A 22,979-nucleotide genomic window follows, 5' to 3' on the forward strand; every position below is an offset into this window, starting at 1 on the left:
ATTCGGAGCTCTTTTTGTCTCTATTGAAAGGGCAATCACCACATGGAAGTGGTAAGCAATGTACCATAACAAACAGCTCAATAGGATTCTCTTTCAAAATGTACCATAACAAACAGCTCAATAAGATTCTCTTTCAACAATATATTGGTCAGTACCATTCCTGTACCTTAAAGGTTAAAGAAGACCATCCATAATAAAAATATGATTTGTGGCATTGTTGCTAATGTTATCACATTTCAATAATCCCAATGTGTTATCATGCAATAATGCAAATATTATTACAATTCATTAATGCTCATACATAAGACAAGTGTCTGACCAAGAAACAGTCCCTCCATTACTTTAAAGTTGCATGGAAATTATAACTTGATGTGGAAAAAGCATAACAAGGCAATATATAACAACAATAGCAAAAGACATAAAAACCCTAAATTATATGGTTGGAAAACCCTAAATCATATACATGCAACGTGCATGTCATTGTTAAACAATGCTTGTACACTTACCCTTGTCCTTTTGCCAGGAATATTAGGTAAAGCAGTAATAATGCTTCTCATGTTTTATTTATTTTCTACAAAGTTTCTGCATGGTGTGGTTACATCTTTCTTTCATTCATCAGACTTTACCATACAAGGATAGTGAAATGTAAATCCATTTAAAGGGATTGGTGGAAATTTGCCATTTGGATCTCTGCAACAAAGCTTCACAATGGATAATACTTGGGGTTCAATACTCATTAACTTACTTCTTGGCTTATATTACACTCTTCACAGTACAAAAAAATCAGGGAAATCCCCTTGGAACAAATTACTAGACCTCAGCTTTTAGTATATAAGCTATACGTATTGTTTTCCTTACATTCAGTTGGTGCTGCTGTGATTGTGATTAATATTCTGAAGAAGAAGAAGAATAAATGATCATGGCTTCTTGGGTCTTGGTGTGAATTTTTCAAATTTTTCTTGAACTTGCATGGGAATGGAATTGCTTATTGGGTTGGGTCCAGAATGAACTTCATGTAGACCCCTTGGCCGTTTTGTCACTGAATGTCTTCTAGAATGCTTTGAAGTTGCAATCTGGGAAGATAAAGCTCCGAGAACCTGATAGGCAAAGTAATAAAACATAAAGTTACATATACAAAAACATAGAAAAAGGATAGGTTGAATGAACAAATAGATAAGCTTCAAATTTAGTTTGGTGCTGAAGTTTTTGCAACTTGCAAACAACTGGATAAGAAGATAGAGGAATGCAGCTTAATTCTTATTGATACTAAGAGTGATCAGACTTCATTAATGGAACTGGGTAAAAAGATCATGCCATGAAACTAAAGAGAGAAGTCCAGACAACAAATCTTCAGAAACGCAAAGGAGTGTAGAAGCCTAGAAGCAAACAGAGAAAGAATAGTCTCTCTTGATGAATTGTAATATCTGGATTATCAGTAATATGTTTCTGGATTCGATCGTATATGGAATTTTTGATATCAATGTTGAGTCTCGCTATATGAACCATCATCAACTCCTTGAACTCTCTCTCATTTTGATGATGGTTTATGTAGTATGGTGTAAAATGTCGATGTCAGAAATCCCATACATAATTGAATTCAGAAACATAATACTGATAATTACATGGATTGTGGAGATCTATTAGCCTAACAAATTTGCCTTCAGAATACGATTATGAATGAACTAGTTGTACAGATTGCATTAGTGCATCTGTAACCCTATGAGATAATATAAGGGGAATTAATCTTTAAACATTTGAGGTTAGCTATAGATTCTATAAGCTGTAAGGTTCAGGATTAGCTTAATTGGCATATTCAGCTTCATCTTGTCCAAAAGACTGAAATCCAATTGGATCAGTTGAGTCTATAACATGAATAAACAAGATTTTCCTACTAATGCAAAGAAGTTTCCCAAGTATGGAAAAATGATTGTAGAGTGATTGCTCTTCTGTTCACTTTTCTATCTGAGACCAGAAACAGTCCTAACCCATTCATAGATAGCTAATTGGGTTTCTAGCACTTTAGATCTACATCAACACAAACAATCATTGCCATAACAGAATCTCTAGTAAATAGTTCTTGGGCATTTTACCTGCACTTTTTGAAGTGGGTATCCTTCCATTTCTTGTAAAACCAATGTATTTTCTTTCCCTGAAAAGAAAAGAGATCGTAAGCTTAAATCCTATATAGTTTTTATAGTTTTCCTATCCATCAAGCACACATAAGAACTATTTATCTATCTACCCCATTATTAAAGTGCAAAAAAGAATTAGAAAATAATACCTCTGAGTCTCCTAGCAGAGGCTGAAGGCTCTAGAAGCAATGCAAGAGACAAGAAGATAATGAGAGTGGTACAGGAGATGATCTTTCTGCAATAACAATGCTCTGGGGGCATGTTGGCCATCATGAATCAAAGCTCTGAATACTTTCACCAAGACCCAAAAATGTGCTCAGATAATAATGTATAAGAATGCCTCCACCAAATCACCTCAGAATTAGAGTCTAAAGCTGCTTCTATGACTCCGTGTTTTAAAATAATTTTGTAGTATTAATTATTTGGGTCTAATTAAATGGAGAATGTAGATAGACAAACGAAGAATGCGGACAGGAAGGAATTGTGATGGGACATGTTGCAGACAAGTATAGAATAAGTGTATGGGCTCTTGGAGACAAACAACAGTATTAAAAGTCAATGCTAATTCCAAACCCCATGTTTATTGCTTAGGCGCTGAAACTTTTGAGTCATCATGAAGAAAAGTGTCCTGTGAGTCTGCATACAATACAATACAACAAATCTTGGATTTTGATTTTTCAAGGCAATGAGAGTTCTTTCGGTGGGGAATTGATTCTACTTCTACCCAAATGCATTTCTTAAAGACAGGGCCACAAGCCTCATTATTTTCCTGCCATTATCCACAAGTTATGTCCTAGAAAGGAGTGTTTGAGATCACATACAAGCCAAATTGTTTAACTAGTATACTTATAGACTTTTTTTTGTGTTGATTGAGAGTGTTGACTTGGTGGTCAGCACCTTCTTGGAGATTTGTGTCATGGATCAGAAAATCTAGGCATTTGTATTGTTCGTTCGAGCATTTGCAAGTGGAATGAGAGCCTTGGGTCATGGGTTTGAGTCTCCCTTCACTTGGTGTTGGAGGGGGAGTTTGTTGAGAGTGTTGACTTGGTGGTCAGCACCTCCTTGGAGATTTGTGCCGTGGATCTGGGTAAATCTGGGCATTAACAGTTCAAGCTTTTAGTGCTACTAACAAGTGGTATTAGAGCCTTGGGTCATGGGTTCTAGTCTCCCTTCGGTGGGTGGTGAAGGCTCGGTGCTGAGGGGGAAATCATTGAGAGTGTTGACTTGGTGTTCAGCAACTCCTTGGAGAGATGGTAGATTTGTACTGTGGATGCGGGTAAATCTAGGCATTTTTGATGGGTACTAAAAATTCACTCGGTAGTTAGGAGGAAATCATTGAAAGTGTTCATTTGATAGTCAGCACCTCCAAATCTGAACAATTGTATGAAAAATGCTACTAACATTTTACACACATTTGCAATGTTACATGGGAATAAGACAGTTTATGTTTAAAACTCTTATTGCCCTATGATTGCACCTTATTTTCTAGGTTTTTTTAATCCTTGTCAGCTTTTGAATTGGAACAATTTCAGCCAAAAGTTTTATGCCACTTACCCAACAGAACTTTGACTGTGATAAAGAAATCCATATGAAATCCAGAATCAAAGATATTTCTTTCACCCCCTACTTTGCATGTACTGTAGATCTACATTATTCTATATCAGACTAGGCTGAGCTGTGGGAGCTTGGGGCTAGTATCATGTCTTTATCATTAGGCTTGCTTTTTCTTTTAATTTGTTTTTATAAATTATATGTGTTATAGTCAAATGAATAGACCATAACAAATCCAAAACAATGCAATTTTATAAAAGATTTTGTGACCATACAGACATATGATTTTAAAAAAGTTAAAGGTGCCAAAGTCCAATCTGTAGTACAAAATGCATCCCCACTTTTATAGAATGTTTTGAACCTGTGAATATCATATGTGACTACCGTATCAAAATCTGATATCTACATATAAAATGAAGCCCTGTTCTCTTTTATTATTATTAATTTTATTGGTTTTTTATCTAGAGAAGATGCATTGGTTATCTAAGCCCAACAATACTTAAACAGTGGAAATAGGATACATCTAATCTATCCAATCAATCATACGTGGAATAATTGAACTTAAAACTCTGATCTTATTAACATAGAACCATTAATGGTGACCACTCTGCAAATCAAACGGGCAGATACTTTGGCATCGTTTGATTTGTAGCTTTGTCAAGTCTATCTAGTCAAGCTGGTGATGTGATAACATGACGGTGATAAAATCACAGAGACGGTGAAAGCACTTAGCTTATTTGGCCTGAGAATGTACATCCATTACCAGATTTTAATTGCATATGGGGAAAAGACGCCAACCTTATTTCATTGATACTATATCTATAACCAAATATAACAAATTCCCATTTTGGATAACTGAAAATCAATAGCACTAATGAAGCAGCATATTCTATCAAATATGTATGATAATTTTGCCATTTATATTACCCAAGTGCAATGATATTGGATTTAATCTAAATGGAAGGTCTTTTTCATAGCCCTCAATGAAAAAGGTATATGGGTCTTTTTCACAGGCAACGTCTATACAGCCACGAAAATGCACTTCCATACGAAGGAGAGGACTTAGTTAATTTTTTAAAAAGTTAGAAAAAGCAATATAAAGGAAGTGCATTTTCGTGGCTGTATAGCCATGGGCTTTTTCACATGCCTCAATAAAAGGAAATTATTTTGATTGCTCCTTATTTCTTAATAATGTTGTCTTATTTGTCTAAAATTTGTAAATTATTATGTTATTTCTTATTTGTCTAAAATATGTAAAGGATTATTCCTTTAGAAAAATCTATCATAGATTTGATCAAATTGTATCACCATGATTTATATTTTGTGAGAGCGAAAATTAATTTTCTATTGGTGTGGACTTTGAAAAGGACCATTTTAATGTAACAAGTTCCATCATTATTAAGTTTGATCAAATTTCTACGAGAATAAGAACCATCATTATTAGATTTGACCAAATTAGGCCAACATAATTTATGTTTGCATGGTATCTCAACAAAGGCACAAAGTCTACATCATCCTTTGTGATAGCCTCTTTACCTATGAGTCAAGGACGACCCGCCTCATCCCTTATGACAACCCATCTCTTTGGCTAAGAGCCAAGGACAACCCACCTCATCTCTTATGATATGAGCTTACCTCTTCGGCTAAGAGCCAAGGATAGATAATATCCATTTCAACAAGTTACCTAGGGCATGATCCTAACCTCATCCCTTATGATGTGAAAATATTGCACTCAACAAAACTTGATCCAAGGTGGCCTTGATCAAAGTCATTCAACTTGACTAGTAGATCAAATCTTACAAAGGTAATTTGAAGGAAACTCTTTGTGGTAGTGTGGAGAAGGTGAATGCAACCATTCATATGCTCAACAAGGTGGTTGGTAGCTTGGAGAAGAAAGATGAGAACTAGGAAGCTGTTCAGAGTGGTTTGGAGAAGAAGGTTGACATTGTTGCTATGGAGGGACCTAAAACACACACGTAGGTGAGTGTAATGCCTACCCCTAGTTCACTTTTCATGTTATTTTTGCAGATTCTTTTAGGCCAATTTTATGGTTATGTTTTATGATTACCAGTACTTGGTTATCGGATTTGATTGAATGTTATTTCAAACTCAGTTTAATATTTGATGAGTTGTTTGATACTTGGTTATTTCATGGGTTCATGGTCATTCTTTTGATAACGATATATGTATGTTCATATAGTGATTTCATTATGATAGTTAGATGAATCATTTATATGCAGGTTACTTACCCCATACTTGCATGTGTATAGTGTACTTGTATGTTTGACATTTCTGATGTGGTTGAGGGAGGGAATCATAGTCACCTGCTAGTTAGGATCTATATGATGCACCACTCCCCATCATTGCCTATTTAGTTTAGATTTATGTGTATATGTACATGCTCGAATTTTATGCAGATTGTAGGTATCGGGCATTGACTTTCTTGAATTGCCAGGATGAGTGTGACCTATCACAATATCTCAATGGTAAAAGAGGGGAGATAGTTCTTTAGTCCAAATCCTAACCCTAAGCCAATTGTCTTAGAAAGTAGGACAAGTATTTGAGTTATTTACCCTTCTGAATTCATCAAGTGATGTGAATTCATGATTTTGACCCTTGAGTTTGATTTAGTACTCTGTCTCTATTATGAGTTTTCAGATTTATATTGTGGGTCTATTGTGATTTTCGGTTATAATTAAATCAAATTAAGAGAATATTAAATGATTTAATTTAGCAAAAAATTTATAAAGATTTTTTTAATTATATTTAATTAATTGAGAAATTAATTAAATAAAAGAATTAAATATAAAAGTTCTAATTTTGGCATAATTATATTTATTTAATTTCATAATAATTTATTTAAGAGTTTTATTTTAACAATAAACTCTTAATATTATTATTAATTGAATTAATAAATATATTAAAGACGTCTTATGATTTAATAAAATTATTTTAATTAAAATGTAAAAAGTTTGCACATGAAATTAAATTAAAATAAAATAATAAAGAAAAAAGAGTTCGCGTGATTGTAAAATTGAAACCCTCAATGGAGAAGGCTCTTTATTAACAAATTAGAGCTCATTTCTACATACACAAGTTTGGAGGAGCAAATTTTCAAGAAAGAGGATTTTCGATAAGACAGGAATTTCTTGTGAGCTCTGAGTATCTGACTAGTTAGCATCAAATCGAGGTAGGATCTTGTTGAGTTTTGTGCAGTAATTTCCTCTTTGAAATCTCTCTGTCTTCTCCATGTTTATATGGATATGTTTTTAGAATTTAATCTGGGTTAAAACCCTTGTGTTAAAACTTACTGTTCTTTGAAAACGTCCGCGAACGAATTTAAGATTGGAAACCCTTGTTTAAGAAATTTAGTGATTCGTAATTGGATTGATTGGATTTGGGATGGGGTTTGGAAAAGAATACCAATACTTTGATTTAACAAATTCGATTATTTGTATTTATTTTCCTATTAGATTATATATATATATATATATATATATATATATATATATATTTTACCATAGTAGTTATTTACTATGATAAATTTTTATGATAAAATAAAGATTTCATATTTTTTATCTAAAAATTGAGATCGTGTACGAATTGGTGGGGGACATGTTATATATATATATATATATAAATATATATAAAGAGGGAAATCGGGGGCCATAACTTCTACCAATAGCAATCGTAGCTGCCTAAGTAGTCAGAGCCACTTTACACAGCAAGGCCGTTGACCTTTAAACAATGTAAGACATGCAATATATATATATATATATATATATATATATATATATATATATATATATATATATATAAGTTTTTAAAATAAAGTTTAATATATAATTTTAATTAAATTAGTTTATTTAATATGTAATAATATTATTAATTAATAATAATTATTATTATAATATTAATTTTATTATTATTATTAATAAATAATTTAAAAAAAAAAAATCTTTTAAAATAATATTTATTAAAAGAACTTAGTTTTATAGTTATCATTAAGATGTTTTATAATCCAGTTTTTTTTTTAAAATTGCAGAATTTTAATGAAGTTAGATTTTTAAAAAGGGTAGTTCATTTTTATATAAAAGAAAAAAAATGGGTTATTATATTTAGATGATTTTAAGGAATTTGTTAAGTCTTTTGAGATTCTTGTGGACTTAAAAACCTTAGAAAATCTGACACTTGAAAATGAGTACTTGAACCCTATTTTTAAATCGAACTTGTGTGTTTTCAAACCTAGTGAATTATGAAACTACTCTTAGTGTGATGAATGGTTTATTTTATTAGGGTTTGGGATAAACCTAGTTTTGACTAGTTTAGGTATGTATACCAGAGGCATGGGAGGTGTTTGATCTATGATGTTGTTATGTGTGTTATATGGTCATGATCTTTTGTTCTCAACCATTGTGATGTATTCACATATTTCTATGATGAGTTTTGATCAGTTGTTTGTTAGTGCTTTCCAGTGGCTTGTTTAGGACTAAGGTGAATGGTGTGATATTCCCAGTGTAACCTTTGAGTTTTTGATCAATTATCTTTTGATTCTTTCTAGTTTCTTGTATAGAATTGAGGTCAATTTTGTGGCTTTCTTGTTGTAACCTTTGATTTTTTGATTGATTATCTTTTGGTGCTTTCAAGTTGCTTGTATAGGACTGAGCTGAATATTGTGATTTATCTTTAGGTGCTTTCCAGTTGCTTGCATAGGACTGAGGTGAATATTGTGATTTATCTTCAAGTGCTTTCCAGTTGCTTGTATAGGATTGAGGTGAAAATTGCGATTTTATGAGTTGTGCTTTTCATGAGCTTAGGGTATGTTATCTACGTGTATGTTGGAAAGTGGCTTGTAATGGAGGCGAGAGTCCTAAAGAGGCTACCTAAGTAACCCATTATAATTTGATTTAATAAGTGATAATATTTCATTAAATGGGTTTACAATAAATTAATTAATAAGAGTCATTGTTTTTCCTCACCCATGCCTCAAGTGCTAGTACAAGCTAGGATGGGAGTAGAGAGGATGCTTGATTGTGACCTTGCCTCATTAGTATGCCTTGTATAATGCCACATATAGACACTAGAGGGTTAGAGTCTAGAGAGGCTACTAGGGTAACCTTAGAGTTAGCTCATGTGATGACACTTGCCCCACTTATATAGTAGATTTCCTAAATGTCTTTGTTGCCTATGGGATTAGATGTTACTTCTATCTTGGTACCTTATAAGATAGATTATTATTAGGTTTTCCTTGACCTAAATGTTGGTTATGACGTGTGCATTGATATCTATATGGGACTTGAGATTATCTCCTTAAAATGATGGGAGTGGGTCATTTAGGTTCCATGAGGTCAAGTGGTAGTGTTTCTTATACCATTGAGATCTAATAGCTAGATGTCATTGTTGGATGTACTTGTGCAATTTTTCCTTCCATTCTAATCTTGTGTTTCTATTGGATGGTTATTCTATTGTACTATACTTGATTAGCTAGGGATCTTAGGAGATGTTGTATTCATTCATGATATATATTCTTTGATCTTTTCATACCATGTGACTTGTACAATGGATGATTATGCATTTTAGTTATGCCATGAGACATCTTATGTAATTTTATATTATCTAAATGGATTCATACTTTTGGTTATTCTATGATGTTGATTTTGTTATGTATCAAATTTAGTATTAATAAAACTTATGCATGTGATTCAACGTCATGGAACTCTTAAGAGATGTAATATGTTTATGGCTTGTTTATATGTATGTGAGTTGTTGCTTCTGCTATATTATCTCTTGTTTTTATAATCTTTCAATTTTTTATTTTTTTTTGAAAAACTTAGTGAAACTTTAGGTTAATTTCTTTTGGGTTCCTTGGCAGGGTGTTACAACAAGCTCGAGGAAGACTATCCATGTTTCTTCTTCCAAGGTGATTCAAAATTTGATATTTTTTGTGGAGGAAGTAACTATCATTTAGAAGAAAGGGATTAAAACTCTTAAGGATAAGTCTTAGGCTTTTGGTCATCTATGTTTATGTTTCTTTTTTTCACTTTGTGTGCTTTTGGGTGTCAGCTTCGGGTTCTGGATTCTGGGTGTTGGTTGTGTTTGTGGCAACAATGTTTTGTTTTGGTAATTTGCATTGAACATCTTTTGTAATTTTTTGTAAGGAGTTTTGGGTTCCCCTCTAAAACCTTTTTTTTGCCTTTATCCAAAACATGATTTATGTTTAGAGAGAGAGAGAGAGAGAGAGAGAGAGAGAGAGAGAGAGAGAGAGAGAGAGAGAGAGAGGAAATTTCATGACTCGTTTGTCTTCAATTTGAAAAGGACCATCTTAGTAGAAAAATATCCATCATTATTAAGTTTTATCTAAATACACCACCAAGAGTTATGTTTGCATAACATCCCAAGAAAGGTGGAAAACCCACATTATCCCTTCTAATAACCACCTCTTTGGCTAGGAGTCAAGGATGACCCACATCATCCCTTGTGATAGTCACCTATTTGGCTAAGAGTCAAGGACGACCCACCTCATCCCTTACAACAATCCACCTCTTTGGCCAAGAGCCTAAGATAGATAATATCCATTTCACCAAATTTGTCTAGGGCATGATCTTAAACCCAATCACTCCTTTATGATGTCAAACTATTGCACTCAACAAAACTTGATCCAAGGTGGCCTCATTCAAAGTCATTCAACTTCACTAGTAGGCCAAGGGTCCATTGACATTTTTTTAAAGAATTTAAAAAGGATCATCTGAATAGAATAAGATCCATCATTATTAAATTTGATCAAATTACACAACTCATAAGTTCAATCAAACAAGATACAAGTAAACTTTTTCTCACTAGTTTTTTCTTCTTCTTTTAAATATTTAATTTTATGAAAATTCTAACTAATATTTAGAATGCTATCTTAATATTTATTATTTTTTTAATGAATGCATAATAAAGAATTAATTCTTTTAAATATTGTTACTTATTAGTTACTGTTTGAGGAAAGTATATTGATATATTCATTAGATTTTATTAGTTGATAACAAATAAATTAATAAAAAAAATATTTAAAATATTTTGAGGACATTGTGTAACATTTTTGTTCAAAATGAATTTAAAATACTAAAACAATTTAATCTTCCAATCCACTGGACAATGGATATAACTATTGAATTGTCAATATAATAGAGTTAAGAAAGTCTTACATTGATGGGTCTGACAATAATAATAAAAATTAGTCCACTTGTTCTTTAGTGCACCAATTTAGTCTAACCAGAAGGTCTTCTTATGGGCCTCAATAGAAAAAAGGTACATATATTTTGATAACTACTTCACCTCTACACTATTATATAGAGATTTTATTAATAATATTGCACACTATTTTGTGGTCTCATGTTTGCCACTTATTTCAATTTTATTGAGAGGAATCAATATGTAAAGTGTATTTCAAATCAAATATTCAATTTATATTGTAAAAGTTAAGGCTATCAATTTATACTACACGTCAAAAATAAAATGAAGAACTAAAATAACTTGTCTATAATTCGACAACATGAAGTTCTAAAAAATAATTAATAATTATATATATTTAATGGCAAATAGGATCCTCGAGGAAGTTGTAAGCTTGTTTGAGGTAGAGGATAAGGAGGAAGATGTGAATGAAGAAAAATAAGATGATTGGAATGTTTGGACCAATTTTGAGGAAAAGAACTTGTTGGACCAAGGATCAGAGCTTAATCAAGAGATTCTTTATCACATTTTGCATTATGAAAATATTATAGAGATTTGGATTCATTATGTTTTTTATAAACAAAAACTCAAAGAAATAATTTATTAGGAAAATCTTATTATGAATCTAAGACTTCTAAAATGAAAGTAGGTAATAGAATATATCGTCCTTTACTAATCTACATAGGAGAGAGTTATTAAATATTTCTAAACCTTTTAACATTTAAATTGTTTAGATGTACATTAAATTGATTATAAATTAAATCAATGCAAAGCATAGCCCCATGATTTACATGGGAAAATATTTTCAATTAAAAAGCTTGCACTCCAACAATAGAATTCAATTGTATTATTAGCAACAATATTTACAATACAGTGCATTGACTCATTTATCTACAAAAGAAATCACAAAAAAAAACATAGAATTTGAGAGTAATTTCAACAACATAATGATATCTCAAAAAATCTTCAATTTGTCATCTATAATGAGCTAAGGAACCACATATCAATCACCAATCCAACATGAAGAATGGATGGCAAAATCATCCAAAAACAAATCTCATGCCTAATTGTAAATAAGAGTCCAATATGAAAAGCTAGTATAGTCAAGACTGGTGGAAAATGGTAAATTACCAATTCAACACATGTCAACTCATCCATAATTGTGAAAGCTCAACATGCATGGGCTCAAACTCAACCTACGATTAAGAAGACAACCTTATTTTGGGTGCCTAAAAGAGAAAAGATTGAAAGTCATTATTTGAACTCTAATATACAATAGAAATTGCATTACAAGTCTCTTTTATTAATAAAGGAAGTTGTCAAACTCTTTTATCACCTAAATAAAAACATATGACGTCACATCCCAATTAAGTATGACCTTAAAAAATGGGCACCAAATTCCTTAAAAATAGAAATCTTGTCATAGTTATCACCCGTCAAGGTGATCCCACAATAGTGGGTTACACTTTTTAGCCAGCTTTTATACTGAAATGAACACTTTGTCAAAACAAATCACCTTCAAAAACTAGCTAGTAACAACTTGAATACAATAGTTGATATATGAAAAAAAAAAAAAAACTAGGGTTGAATCAATACTAACTTTCAAACCATCTAGTTTAGATACTTTGCACATTACTTGAACTACCATTTGTTTTGTCAAAAAAAAAAAGAGGCAACACCATAGAACCATATAAGCTCACACAAGAAAACATACATCAATGAAACATGAGTTTTGTAAGTGGAAACCCTCGCCGAGAGGATGAAAACCATGATGGGAGTAATATACCCAATAGCCTTTTACTGGAGATAAAAGGTTGCCCAATTAGAGGCTACAATTATTCTTTCTGAGAACACACAACATTATGAGTGTTGATAATCTAAGAGGATCAAAAGGAACCTTTCAGACTCTAGAAATAATTGGATGATGCTATCACTGCCATTAAAGATTTGAAGAAGAAGCTAAGGGTTTCCTTTACTAAAAGAAAGCAAACTATAATGGTTGACCTAATAAGTGGTACACCTTGTCTTGTAGGTTTTCTATATATACCTTCAAGATCCTTGATCTCCTCTTCCTGCTTTGGCTTTTCATGTGATCACTCATGTGTCACCTTTCTCTCTTTGCTATTCTACACTATCTCAAGTCATTTGTTTTTTTTTTGGCTCTAAGCTTTGCAACCTTTTTATCTTTATCTCACACGAAACAACTTCAAACTTTGACAACTACAAGAGTGAAGTGAAAAATCCTATTTATAGTTCTCAATACCTAGGTGCCAAAATCACTTTTAAAAATCCTTCTTAAATTGAGATTCAAAACTTTTATATCATACATGGGCTAGTCATAAAATACCTATGACTACCTATGAGTAGGGATCTAGAATAGTAAGCATGCTATTCTCCTTGTGAGCCTAATAAATATCCTTTTTTCTTTCCATCTATGAACACCTATCACATCATATTGTCTACACAATCATATGCTATGGTGACTCACTATCCTTGTTCGCTATACATGACCATTCACTTCACCTTTCTCTCTATGTCACTTGACATCTACTCTTTACTTGGTTTGACTGGTGTATGAGTCTACCAATTGTCTAACAGTTGTCAATCATTAACAACATTATGGGATGCTAATGATTAAGCATCTCTAGTATCCATTCTTCATGCCAATGTGAGTGATAAGTCCAACAATCTCCCCTTTTGATATTGATGGAAAAACCTCTAGCCATCCTTAATGATCTTTGACAAAAACCTTTGACCTTATCCCTTTCCTCCTTCATTTCTTTGACTATATTGGTAGAGGACTTTACACTGGTGTGGATGTAGTTGAAAACCTAATGAGACTCCCCCTCAATGTAATCTCTTCTTTCTTTTCATTGTTTTGGAACATCCACATTCTTGACTCCTTGATTTCTTGTTCTTTATCTTTGCTCCTACTTTTTGGTTTTCTATTTTTCTCCTTTTATTACTATCCCCTTATCACTTTTGTATGTCTTTCCTTCTTCTCTTATTCTCTCCCTGTCTTCTCTATATGCTTCCTTTCCTCTCTAATGAGATTCCCCCTTAACATAGTCTCCTCTTAGTTTCACAATTTTTGTCATCAATAACAAAGTGTAGAAACACAAAACTCAATTTTTTTTGAGAACCTCAGCATAATGTGCACAAATATTATCATGTTGTGCCTTCCATGACTCTTTGAGGCATATGAGATAAATGGTCTCACTTTTGATGTCAGTTATAAGTTCTTCAATGTCGTATAACTTGCTCAATGGTTTCTTGAAAATATGGATCTTAGCATCCTTGATGTGCTCTTGAACAATTCCTATCAGGGGTAATGTGAGACTCTGAACTTCTAAGAGCTTAAATTTTTTATTTTCTTTTTCAATATTTATTCTACTAATGAGGTGAATGGACTCTTGAATCTTTGTTGTATAGGTCATTGCCGAACTGATCTAAGCATCAAATGTGCTCTTCATTTGTTGTAACTCTTGTTAATATTTCTTCATAGTGTGGTCCAAATTAGGCATGAAATTATATGGTTTCGAAACTTTCTATAACACTAGGGTTATTTCCTTTAATGCTTATGAGATTAAATATTTGGCTTATTCCAAGGATACCTTTCTTAGCTCAAGAAATTTTATGAGCTTCCCCATTCTTTTCTCTTCAACTTTCTTTGTTATTACTTTTTCCATGTTCTCAAATTGGCCTTGAATGCTATTAACTATTTGAGTGATTTGACTTATTATATCAATAGTAGGGTCATACATGACCTTTGACACTAGATCCATAATAAGATCTTGTGTCTTGACTAGTGTCCTTTCTCCCTAATATATTTTTCTTGCTTGGGTGAGTAGTTCATAATGTCCAACCTATTTGGAATACTTCTTCCATTGCTTGGAATCTATTTTCTTAAATTCAACATTCATTTTGTCAATCTCCTCCTTGATTGAATCCTTCTCCACTTCTTGGATGTCCAACTCAAAATAATCTCCTTCAAATTTTGAGCTTGATGATGAAGATGATGAGGTTGACCCATGTCAACCCATACACCATTTTTTCGGTTCAAATTCTTCTAGAATAATTTTTATCTTTGAGGACTCTATTTTCTTAACTCTTATTTGTCCTCAAGACTGACTTCATAACACATTATACTTTGTTGGTGTTGTTTCCCCTATAGGTGATTTAGCCTTAACTTGTTTGGGATCCTCCTTTGGTATTGGAGTATTTTCCTTCTTAGGTGTCTTCTCCCTCTCTGGTGTCTTTTCCTTTCTAAGAGTACTCTCTTTTCCTATTGTCACTTATTTCTCAAGGCTCTTCTCCTTTTCTGGCACTTTGGCTTCTTTTCCTTGAGTGCCCTATGTGATCACAATGAGTTGGTGTGTCTATCACATTTAGTGCATCCGATGCCTTATCTTTCTTGGCAAACTTTGCCTCCACTTGTGTCTCCTCCCTTACTAGCTCTTCCTTTACTAGAGGGTCCTCTCTAGTTGTTAGTTGTATTGCAAGTTCTAAGAAAATTGGTTTTCTCCTTTGTGGCTTGCCTTACTACAAAGTCAACATTCTATGGAGATTCTACTATGATAGGTTTCGAAACACTTCCTTATGTATCATCTCCATGGGTGCCTTGACTTTCTTAATTTCATCTAAAACTTTTCCTTTTTATACTTCTATTTTCTCAATAATTTTCACCTTCTCTTATTGAGTCTATTGGATGGGTGTGTTTGTCCTCACTGGTGAGTCTACCCTTATGGGTAAAGCGTTAGGGTTTGATATATCTAAAACAATATAAAAAAAAACAATTATATGAAAAAATAGAAGAAGAAAACACAAAAAACATAGATAACACATAGATTTAACGTGGTTCACCCAAAGCTTGGGCTACGTCCACCTACACAACTTTCAACCTTTATATTATCCAAAAAAAATGTACACGGACATTACAATGCATTATTAATCTTAGTTGCTTATAACATCATTATGCATCACCACAACATCAACACCCACTACATGATCAGTCACCACAATATTAACAATCTCCCTCTTGAAGACTAATCAGGCTTCACACCAAACAATCTCCCACTTGGAGACTAAAACTAGATGACAATATAGTATGTGCAACTCCCATTGGATCAAATAAATTTTTTTGTGTATAACCTCCATGATCATCAGTTAAGAAGCCTAATAAAAGTTGAGTAAGAAACCAACTTCTCCTTGGGGACTGCCTTCGTGAACATGTTTGTAGGATTTTCACTTGTGTGAATCTTTTCAAGCTATAATTAGCCATCCTCCAAAATAGAACTTATAAAATGTTACTTGAGCTATATGTGCTTTGTCCTTGAATGAAAAGTAGAATTCTTTGCAAGATGAATGGCACTCTTGTTGTCACTGTACATTGGGTGATCTTCCTGCTTCTGACCCAATTCCTCCAGAAAACATTGTAACCAAATCATCTCCTTGCTAGCTTCTATAGTAGCTACATACTCATCTTCAGTAGTTGAAAGTTCATTAACCTTTTGCAATCTAGAAATATAACTAACTACAGTACCCCCTATAGTGAAAACATACCCTGTAGTACTCCTCCTTGTATAATTATCTCCTACTAGATTAGAGCCAACAAATCTACTCAGAGCAGAACTAGATCCTATAAAACATAATGCCTTCGTAGTAGTACCTTTCAAATATCAAAGAATCCATTTGACAACATTCCAATGTTCCATACCTAACTTTCTCATATACTTGCTGACAACTCCCATTACATGAGCAATAGCTAGCCATGTGCATACCGTTGCATACATCAGACTACCAACAAATGATGAATATGAGATGTTAGACATTTTATCTACCTCTTCCTTTTCCTTTGGGCACATTTCCTTATTCAATTTGAAAGGACTAGGCAAAGGTGTACTAACTATTTTTGTATCCTACATATTAAATCTTTTCAACACCTTCTTTATATAATTACTTTGGGACAAATTCAAGGTTCTATTTTTCCTATCCCATGTAATCATCATATCAAGAATTTTCTTAGCAGCACACAAATCCTTCATAGCAAATGAACTTGCTAATTTCTATTTAAGTTCATTTATTTGTTGCAAATTAGACCCAACAAAAAGCATTCTGTCAAAATAGAGTAATAGGATAATGTAACTCCCATTATCCAATCTCTTAAAATATACACAGTGATCAAAATGACATCTATGGTAACCTTGTTCAGCCATGAAACTATAAAATTTTAAATACCATTATCGAGGTGCCTGCTTTAGGCCACACAAAATCTTCCTTAACCTACACACCAAATTCTCCTTGCCCTTGACCTCATATCCCTCTAGTTTCTACATGTAAGTTTCTTCCTCTAAATATCCATGGAGAAAAGTTGTCTTGACATCTAGTTGTTCAAGATGCGAGTCATCTATAGCCACAAGACTTAGTATGGTTCTAATTGAAGCCATTTTTAAAATAGGGGAGAATATTTCATCAAAATCTATACCCTTTTTCTGTGCAAAACCCTCTACCACAAGTTTGGCCTTATACCTTTTCTTTCCTCCATCTTCTTCCTTCAACCTATAAACCCATTTTTTAGGCAAGGCTCTTTTTCCTTTAGGTAAGGGAACTAAGTCCCAAGTTTTATTTTTCAACAAGAAGTCCATCTCATCTTTCATGCCCAACTTCCACTATTGTTTGAGATCCACCTACATTGCTTCTTCATATTCTTCTAGTTCACCAAAATCAATCAATAAAATGGAATACAAATAAGCAAAAACCTTTTAGGAGGTCTACTTGACCTTATAGATGTCTAACACTTACAGGAGTTTGTGGGATAACCTATTCTTGTTGAGCATCATGTACCAATGGCTTCTCAATTGCACCACATATTCTTGGTTGACCTATTCATGCTTCTTTTCTTGCAACTATTCTTTATACATAACCTTCTAATTGAATATAACTTCTCTGCTTCTAATTATTTTAAAATTTTCAAAATCCCATAACTAATAACCATATAGTCATCTACATCATATCCATTGAAGGTACATTTTAGAGATTTAGCATCAAGCTTGGTTCTATTTTCTTTATTAACATGGACAAAAGCTTCACAGCCAAAAGTTTTCAGAAATGAATAATTTACCCTTTTTTTTTCTTCCAATCCATGTTGCCTCTAGAATACCACCATCCAAAGGGGTTGAAGGTCCTATGTTTATCAAATAGACAACAATGTTTACAACATCTACCTAGAAATGAAGGGGCAGACCAACATGCAATCTCATGCTCCTTGCACATTCCATGATTTTCCTATTCATTCTTTCTAACACCCCATTTTCTTGTGGGGCTCCCGAAATTGTCTTTTGCATTCAAATTTCACTAATAAAATAATGATCTTCAAAGGTTGTGCTATAATACTCACCTCCATTGTTGGATCTGATATAATTCAACTTCTTTCCTATCTCATTCTCAATAAAATCTTTCCATTTCTTAAATGTTTCAAAAACATCAGATAAATATTTAAAAAACATCAAATTTTTGTTTTAGGAAATATACCCATGTTTTCCTGGTCGAATCATCTATAAAAATTACATAATAATGAGATCCATCAAGAGATGATATCTGAGTTGTTCCCCATACATTTGAATGCACTAGCTCTAACTTCTCACTCTTCTTTTCTTTCCCAATCCTGAGAAATCTAACTCTTTTCTATTTTCCATAAACACAATTTTCAAAAAACTCTAAATCAATATTTTTTAGTCTTGACAATGGATTTTTAGAGTGAAGGATTTTCATCCCTTTCTCACTCATGTGCCCAAGCCTATGGTGCCACATTTTTTAATTTATTCTTGCAACATCTATAGTAGCTTTCCCTATATTAACATTATGAGTAGCAACTAAGGTAGAATGAGTGTTACCTTTACATAGATATAATGTACCTAGCTTTTCACCTTTAGCTACTACTAATGAACCTTTAGTGACCTTCTAGATATTGTCTAAAATCATGACTATGCAGCCTTCACTACCCAATTGTCTTGCATAAATTAAATTTCTTCTTAAATTAGGGACATGCCTTACCTCCTACAATATCCAGTCATTTTCATTTGGCAACTTGATCTTTATTTTTCCTTTCCCAACAATAGGTCAAGGCTCATCATTACCCAAATATACATGTCCAAAATCACCTTGAACATAGTCTTGAAAATATTTTCTATAGGGTGTAGCATGGAATCAAGCCTCATAATCTATGACCTAGGAATCATTAACATTATTCAAACATAAGATTAAAGCATATTATAAAGTATTACTTGCAATGTTAGCTTCCTTATTATAATCTTCATTTTTGTCTCCTTGTTTGTTTTTTTGAGACCAACAGTCTTTCTTCAGTTGACCAAGCTTTCCATAGTACCAACAATCTTTCTTTCCTTTAGATTGAGAATGTCCTTTCTTTGTATTCTCTCATGACTTGTTATGTGAAGGACCTTTTCCTTTTTCTTTTTTCTTCCTTTGTTCTCCATGTTTAAAGAAAAACCTAATGAGGTCTAAGTTTCACCTATGCTTTTTGGTTGCATTTTCTCTCTAGGATAACACCAATAACTTCATCAAAATTCAAAATATTTGAACTAGAGATAGAGTTGCTAACAACCATAACCAAGCTATTCAACTTTTTGGCAAAGAACATAAGATTAAGAGAGCCTTAACCTCTTCATCAAATGAAATTTGTACTAATGAAAACTGACTAGTGACTGTGTTAAAATCATTTAAATGATTTTCTATATATCCTCCCTCACCAATTTTCATACTAAACAAACAAAGAAATACCTTATTCAAAGTTGAGGGTTTCTTATATAATATAGCCAATTTCTCCATTAGCTCCACGAACATTTTTTCCTTTGATATGTTAAAAGTTATAGATGGTGCAAGGCATAGTTGAATAGATCCCAGTGCCTTCCTATCCAAGATCTTGTAATCTTCCTCTGTCATAGTTCCTTGTTTCTTGTTTTTCCTTCTAATGGATTCCATAGATCCTTTTGATACAGATAATCTTCCATTTGCACTTTCTAGAATAAGAAATTATGGCCATTGAATTTTTCAATCTTGAATTTGGAATCCTCCATTGCTCCCACTCAAATATGAAAGTCTTGTCAATATACAACAACAAACCTTGCTTTAATACCAATTGTTAAGGTTTGGCAGATCTAGAACAATATAAGAATAAATAGTTATATGTAGAAATAGAAAAATAAAACACAAAGAACACATATAACACATAGATTTAATGTGGTTCACCCAAAACCTAGGCTGCATCCACCTACACAGCCTTGAATGTTTCTATTATCTAGCAAAAATGTACACCAACATTACAATTCATTATACATCCTAGCCAATTATAACATAATTTTAGGGCAACCTCTAAAATTGACCATCAACATCAACACCCGCTACATGATCAGTCACTACAATATCAACATGAAGCATCTTTTCGAACCAATTTTGATGATTTTCCTTTCACTGGTGAGTCCTTTTGATTTGATTCTTCCATAATAAGACTATTCTAGGCATCTCTCCTTGGTGAAGAAAGAGGATTGAAGTTCATGGGTGCATTAGGTAGCTCTTCTACCTATCCCTCTTCATCATCATCCTTGTTTGTTCCTATTCCTTTCATGTTTTTCTTCTTTGACCTTTCCTCTTGTAACTTTCCTTTACCCTTTGGATTTGTGTCTTGAGGTAGTTGGTTTTTAGTCTCTTCCTCTTTTTTCTTTACATAACACTCCTATAATTGGTCAACTACTATAGTCCAATGCTTTACTACATCTTCATATACTTCTTTCAATTGTCTAGTGGTTACCAAAGAAATATTCTCTTACACTCCAAATTCCTCTTTGTAGGCATCTACAAACCTCCTCCTCTCTCATGATAAGTAATATAACCTCATCTTAGGAAGAGCATCATCAGGTATTCTCTTGAATTGAGATTATCCTTTCTTGCCATTTATCATGCATAATGTCTCCTAGTTCTTTCAGTACTTCTTCTCTTACCTCTCCTAGACTTATACTAAATGTTCTCATATTAAGAAGTGCATCACTTATAACCTTATTCTTATTTTCTTTATTAAATTGAGAATCTATTTTTCAATTTCATATAACTTGTATTATGTACAATATCATCTATATTGTCATCAAAGGAAACTTTGGTTGATTTATTATTACCTTTATTACCACCTTTTCCACCTCAAAATCCATTTCAATCTTCAAAGGCCCTTTTTCTTCTTGAACTAGTGGCAATTTCTCTTTCTCTTTCTCTTGTAGATCTCTAGCTTTGTAGGTTGAGTTGTGCTTGCTTCCTTCTTACATATATCTTTTGTTGTCTCAACAGGCTCAGATGATGAATCTCTAGCTAGTCCAAGTTCTACCTTAGTGTCTACCACTAGTTATGAAATTAACAGAGCTCCACCAGTGAGCTCTTCCTCTATATCCATTTCTTGTACTTCTTTTGACTCTATGGCCTTAGTATCCTTTTTCCTATTTTATTTCCTTGACTTCCTCATTAGTGAATTTCCCTCTTATTTCTTGATGGTTTTTCTCTTCACCTCCATATAGGTTCTAAGCCTAGGGAATTTAGGGTTCACTGGCATGGCCTTTAATCTTTTAATGTGTGTCCTTAACATTAACTCTTTCCTTTATCTAATCAATGTATAAGACTACCATTGGTCATTCTGACTTCACATTCTCATCCTTCTTCGTCTATCGGTTTTCAATTAATGACAACACTATGGGATGCTAAGGATTAAGCATCACTAGTCTATAATCCTCATGAAAATGTGACTAATAAGTCCAACAAGTTAATCTAAACAAAAAAATCATAATAAACTCAATACATAATAAAATCACAATCATTAGAAAGCGTTCTTCAAGTACTAGCATTCTACATATGGGTTTATCAAGATTATCTCATTTAGGCCTTCAATCAGAGCTTCAAGGCCAAAATTCTAAAATAACTAGGAGCACTTGGGGAGATATCCATAGAAAGAATTCTTAACACAACATATGTTCAATATAAAGGGGTTTGATTAAACACCCTAAGGTTCAATTGAACATATGTTCTATCAAACATGTGTGGTGAAAAAAATTATAATAACCATGTTTGATAGAACATGGGCTTTATTAAATTTTAATGTTCATTAGAATCCCTAATTGGTGTAATTTTTAAATGAAAATTTGGACCTAAACATATTTTTAAATTAAAAATAGGAGAATAATTCATATTTTTCATGAAGAAAATATTTTTTTGTTTGTGTGTAATTTTCTAGTGCATCTTTTGAAGGAAGTAGATGGGATTTAAAAGGAAAAGGACAAATAAGGCTTTAAAGAATTGGTCACTTGATATAGAACAAAGAATTCATTGAAAAAACATTGGAAATCTATCATAGAAATAGAGTAGGTATGCATCTCTACTTTTGTTTCTCTATATTGTCCTCACTCTATCCTTATTTCTCTCTCTTTATCCTTCTTTAGGTCATGTTCTCACCTTAACTCTATCTAGGACTCTGGTGCAAGAATACCCCATGATCATAATGAAGACCCATGAAGATCGACGAAATATATTGTGGAAAGATGATAATAGATTATATGATTCATCAAGGTCAATATGACCAAGTTTTCAATGTAATACTACCCACTTGTAAGGCTATTGTCATGCTTGGAATTGATAAGCCAAAATGATCAAATATGGTCAAAGGGTTAGTATAATAATAGAAAAGCACATGATCAAATATGGTCAAAGGGTTAGTATAATAATAGAAAAGCTATAATTTTATGTTTTTTATGTCTTTGGATCACTTGAAAGTGACTTGGGCCAAGTTCTTTCTAATAGGGACCCAGTTGGAAAAAAATGCATAAAAATTATGATGTTGTCAAAAAGTTGCTTGACAACTTTGACAACATTTCAAAAATAAGAGCCAAAATTTCCCCAATAGTAAGATAGTTTTAAGTTTAGTTGGATGGTATTTATTTGGCATATATAAAGCTACTCTGGTTGATTGGAGATATAGTTGACATGATTTGGGAAATTCAAGGCCGGTTGGTTTAACATGTTTGCAAAGAGATA

General features: G+C 32.8%; 1 protein-coding gene across 1 annotated transcript; it reads right to left on the reverse strand.

The window, feature by feature from the left end:
• Nucleotides 1–528: 528 nt before the first annotated feature.
• On the reverse strand, nt 529–2,603 carry CLE41 (CLAVATA3/ESR-RELATED 41). The gene is made up of 3 exons (XM_089788748.1): nt 2,282–2,603; nt 2,091–2,149; nt 529–1,097 (listed from the first exon to the last, which is right to left on the reverse strand). The coding sequence occupies exons 1-3, from the start codon at nt 2,403–2,405 to the stop codon at nt 918–920; spliced, it is 363 nt and encodes a 120-aa protein (XP_089644874.1). The 5' UTR covers nt 2,406–2,603; the 3' UTR covers nt 529–917.
• Between the last annotated feature and the right edge of the window lie 20,376 nt (nt 2,604–22,979).

This window comes from Cupressus sempervirens, chromosome 6 (assembly GCF_028749045.1).
Source record: "Cupressus sempervirens isolate cs-2001-9-10 chromosome 6, ASM2874904v1, whole genome shotgun sequence".
Taxonomy (NCBI): Eukaryota; Viridiplantae; Streptophyta; class Pinopsida; order Cupressales; family Cupressaceae; genus Cupressus; species Cupressus sempervirens.